Below are 4,966 nucleotides of genomic sequence, written 5' to 3' on the forward strand. Positions count from 1 at the left end.
TTTCAGCCATATAGACCCCTCAAACTGACTTCAAATGTGAGGTGGTCCCTAAAAAAATGGTTTTGTAAATTTCGTTGTAAAAATGAGAAATCGCTGGTCAAATTTTAACCCTTATAACTTCCTAGCAAAAACAAAATTGTTTTTCCAAAATTGTGCTGATGTAAAGTAAACATGTGGGAAATGTTATTTATTAACTATTTTGTGTCACATAACTCTCTGGTTTAACAGAATAAAAATTCAAAATGTGAAAATTGCAAAATTTTCAAAATTTTTGCCAAATTTCCGTTTTTATCACAAATAAACGCAGAATTTATTGACCTAAATTTACCACTAACATGAAGCCCAATATGTCACGAAAAAACAATCTCAGAACCGCTAGGATCCGTTGAAGCGTTCCCGAGTTATTACCTCATAAAGGGACACTGGTCAGAATTGCAAAAAATGGCAAGGTCTTTAAGGTCAAAATAGGCTGGGTCATGAAGGGGTTAAAGTGTGGGAGGAAAATGGAGAACCTGAATGAAACCCACACAAACTCCTTGCAGATGATGGCGATTAGCAGACTTTTTCCCTGCTATTCAAAACTCTATAATGAATGGAGAGAATGTCCACCTCTCCACCCACTGCTGGTTAGATACTGGAAATAGATGCGGGTACCAGAGATGGGACCCACATATCTCAGATGTTTATTAGTAATGAGCGAGTGTACTCATTGCTCGGATCTCCCAGAGCACGCAAGGGTGGTCTCCCAAGTATTTGTTAGTGCTCAGAGATTTCGTTTTTGTCCCCTCAGCTGCATGATTTGCGACTGCTAGACAGCTTGAATACATGTGTGGATTGCCTGTTTGTTAGGGAATTACCACATGTATTCAGCCCATCTACAAGTCGCAAATCATGCAGCGGAGACAACGAAAACTAAATCTCCGAGCACATCAAAATACTCTGAGACCACTCGTGCGTGCTCTGGGAGATTTGAGCAACGAGTATACTCGCTCATCACTAATGTTTATAGCATAACCAATGGATATATTTTTGGTTTGTGTTTAGAATTTGTAAAGCCTATGTAAGAAGCCCTAGCGGGACACATATTAGTAATGCTTGAGCTTCAAGTAAATAACATTTTATATTGCAGAAAAAATCTCTTAAGTCTTAGTAATGTAATTAATCTATTTCTTCAGGGAAAGGGAAAAACGTGTGCGGGAGCGAGTCCTCATGGTTCGGGAAAGAGAAGAAAGGGAGCGATTACGAAGAGAACGTGTCAGACTTGAAATAGAAAGAGAGCGTCTAGAAAGGGAACGCATGGAGCGTGAAAGACTGGAAAGAGAGAGAATGCGTATAGAGGAAGAGAGACGTATAGAGCAGGACCGCATCCAGAGAGAAAGAGAGGAACTACATCGTCAACAAGAGTGGTTGCGATATGAACAGGATCGACGACCAGGAGTGAGAAGGCCGTATGACATGGACTTAAGGTAAGCCTCTGCTAAGCTATTTCATTGGAATGCTTTCTGTCAATCTGACTAAAGGAAGCAGACAACCAAAGTAGTCACCAATGCTCTCAATCATTTGCTAGTTAATTTACAGTCTTGTCACAGTTTTGGCAGCTGTACAATTTTTCCTGGCTTTTAGCAGACTTTTTGTACACTTGACAAGTCTGCAAAACCCACATGCTGGCTACTAGAGAGGAACAGGAGAATAAGCAATACAGAGAAGTCTCATGAGTGTATAGTCCCTACTGTAATGGAGTTAGATGACATGGACAAATATAAATGCCACTGAAATAAAAAATCTCCATTCCTGTTAAAAAATGTAGCATGCAAGTATAAAGCGCATTGGTCAGTCGCCCCATAAGATAAACAATCCAAACTCTAAATATGGTACCTTGTATTCCACTCTCTCCCAGTATCCAAACTGCATATACCCATGGCAGATAGAGGACAAGACACTAAAATTGATTGCTTCTTTTTTTATGGGAAGAAAGTCACGAGTCTCAATGAACAAATCGCAGCTCATCCAGAAATTATTGGGAAATCATTGCATAGTGTTAGGACCCATGCAGACGTCCGTGCATCTGTCTGACCTCTGACTGCAATGCATGGAGTGCATGTGAGTGCATCATAAAACATGAAGATGTCATGCTCTGGGCAGGACACTGCTGCCACTCTCGGACATCATGCATGAATCCTTACCATGACGGAAAATGGGATTATCAGAGTGGGGGAGATATCTCATGAATAGTGTTGAGCATTCCGATACCACAAGTATCGGGTATCGGCCGATACTTGCGGTATCGGAATTCCGATACCGAGATCCGATATTTTTGTGATATCGGGTATCGGTATCGGAAGTGTAAAATAAAGAATTAAAATAAAAAATATTGTTATATTCACCTCTCCGGCGGCCCCTGGACATCTGCGCAAGGAACCGGCGTCCGGCACGGCTTCTTTCTTCAAAATGCGCGCCTTTAGGACCTGTGGTATGACGTCCCGGCTTCTGATTGGTCGCGTGCCGCCCATGTGACCGTCACGCGACCAATCAGAAGCCGCGACGTCATTCCTCAGCTAAAGTCCTAGAATGAGCGCCTTTTAGGACCTGAGGAATGACGTCGCGGCTTCTGATTGGTCGCGTGGCGGTCACATGGGCGGCACGCGACCAATCAGAAGCCGGGACGTCATTCCACAGGTCCTAAAGGCGCGCATTTTGAAGAAAGAAGCCGTGCCGGACGCCGGATCCTCCCGCTGATGTCCAGGGGCCGCCGGAGAGGTGAATATAACAATATTTTTTATTTTAATTCTTTATTTTACACTTTAATATGGATCCCAGGGCCTGAAGGAGAGTTTCCTCTCCTTCAGACCCTGGGATCCATGAGGATACATTCCGATACTTGATGTCCCATTGACTTGTATTGGTATCGGATATCGGTATCGGCGATATCCGATATTTTTCGGGTATCGGCCGATACTATCCGATACCGATACTTTCAAGTATCGGACGGTATCGCTCAACACTACTCATGAACCATTGATTGGATTAACATGTGATGTGACTGTCGAACAGGACATGACTTTTTTTATGAAAACGGCCATAGATGTTAATGTTTTATCACATCAGAAGCTTAAACACCTCTATATACCAATGATTTTCCATGTTCCTGTAATCTAGGGTAAAGGAAGTCAGATTATTATTTTTTTCTTTCTGTAAAATTACTAAATTCTGAAAGAAATTGCAATAATGACATTTTTAATATATATATAAAGAACAGCTTTTCTAATTGTAGAAGATTTTGATACTGAAATAATTGCCTGGATGTGCCATGCAGTGCCACAAAGGCTGGTCACTTTTCTATTTGTATACGTATTACAATTCTTGCCATCTCTGACTCTGAAAGGCTGCGGCATGTCAGAGAATGACATACTTTCATAGCCACCGAGCTGAACTGGAGGTAGTCAAACAGGCAGGTCTGGCACTTTCAGCCTGCCTTGGATTCACAGGTGTATACCTATAAATGCATATAGGCTGGGAGAAGCTGCTGGGACCCACCTGTCCGACTACAGCTCGGTCCTCGGTGCCTGTGAAAGTATGTCATTCTCTGACATGCCGCAGCCTTCCAGAGTCAAGCTTTACTGGCCAGTGCCTGATACATGCTGGCCACGGATTGGCTGCACACCTTCGCTGGAGGGTATCTTTAGTCATTATGGAATTGTAAAGTAAATACATAAAAAGACAACAGGCACAATGATGGCAAGAATTGTAATATGTATGCAGCGTTTGAGTCAAACTTAACCAGCTGACCTCATACAGTCCGTGCCGGAAACACTCTGGCCAGTCAGTAGGCAGCATTAATCCCTTTAAAATGACTTTCTGCATTGTTAGATCCTCACTAATTACGTAAATAACATTATCGTGTAATTGGTATGTATGACACATGTGCATTGCTAGTTCTGTTAACATATTGTTTGTTTTTAATCTTTGAAAGGGATGATCCTTATTGGCTAGAGTCAAAGAGAATGGCTTTAGATGACCGATACCATGATTTTGGAAGATCAGACCGGTATCATGATTTTGATAACAGAGATCGTGGTCGATTCATGAATCATATGCATATGGACAGGTAAAATATGCATTGAAAAAAAAATTGCATCCTTTTATTACATTTCTTATACTTTTATTGCATCTGCAAATTTCTATATACTGTATAATAGCATCATTTACCATATATACTCGAGTATAAGCCGAGATTTTCAGCCCAAATTTTTGGGCTGAAAGTGCCCCTCTCGGCTTATACTCGAGTCAAGGTGGGTGGCAGGGTCGGCGGGTGAGGGGGAGAGGGCGCTGAGGCATACTCACCTGCTTCCAGCGATCCTGACGCTCCCCCTGCTGTCCCACGGTCTTCGGTGCTTCAGTTCTTCCCCTCTTCAGCGGTCACGTGGGACCGCTCATTAGAGAAATGAATAAGCGGCTCCACCTCCCATAGGGGTGGAGCCACATATTAATTTCTCTAATCAGCGGTAACGGTGACCGCTGATAGAGGAAGAAGCTGCGGCACCGAAGACAGCTGTCCCGGAGAAGGAGCCGGACGTCGGGAGCATGTAAGTATCGCATAGTTACCTGTCCACGTTCCAGCTGCCGGGCGCCGCTCCATCTTCCCGGCGTCGCTCCATCTTCCCGGCGTCTATCTGCACTGACTGTGCAGGTCAGAGGGCGCGATGACGCATATAGTGTGCGCGGCGCCCTCTGCCTGATGAGTCAGAGCGGAGAGATGCCGGGACCGGACGCTGGGAGCTGCAAGCAAGAAAGGCGAGTATGGCATTTTTTTTTTATTGCAGCAGCAGCAATGGCACAGATTTATGTGGAGCATCTATGGGTAAATATGAACGGTGCAGAGCACTATATGGGGCACAGCTATGGGACAAAAATGAACGGTGCAGAGCACTATATGGCAGAGCAATGGGGCAATATGAACGGTGCAGAG

General features: G+C 43.7%; 1 protein-coding gene across 1 annotated transcript; it reads left to right on the top strand.

Annotated features, from left to right (window-relative positions):
* Positions 1-891: 891 nt before the first annotated feature.
* Positions 892-4,105, top strand: LOC138656352 (scaffold attachment factor B1-like; the record flags this gene model as incomplete). Its single annotated transcript, XM_069743702.1, has 3 exons — positions 892-980; positions 1,176-1,466; positions 3,971-4,105. Coding segments are annotated over exons 1-3 (515 nt in total), but the record flags the coding sequence as incomplete, so codon positions are not given.
* Between the last annotated feature and the right edge of the window lie 861 nt (positions 4,106-4,966).

Source organism: Ranitomeya imitator, unplaced genomic scaffold, assembly GCF_032444005.1.
Source record: "Ranitomeya imitator isolate aRanImi1 unplaced genomic scaffold, aRanImi1.pri SCAFFOLD_331, whole genome shotgun sequence".
NCBI classification, from domain to species: Eukaryota; Metazoa; Chordata; class Amphibia; order Anura; family Dendrobatidae; genus Ranitomeya; species Ranitomeya imitator.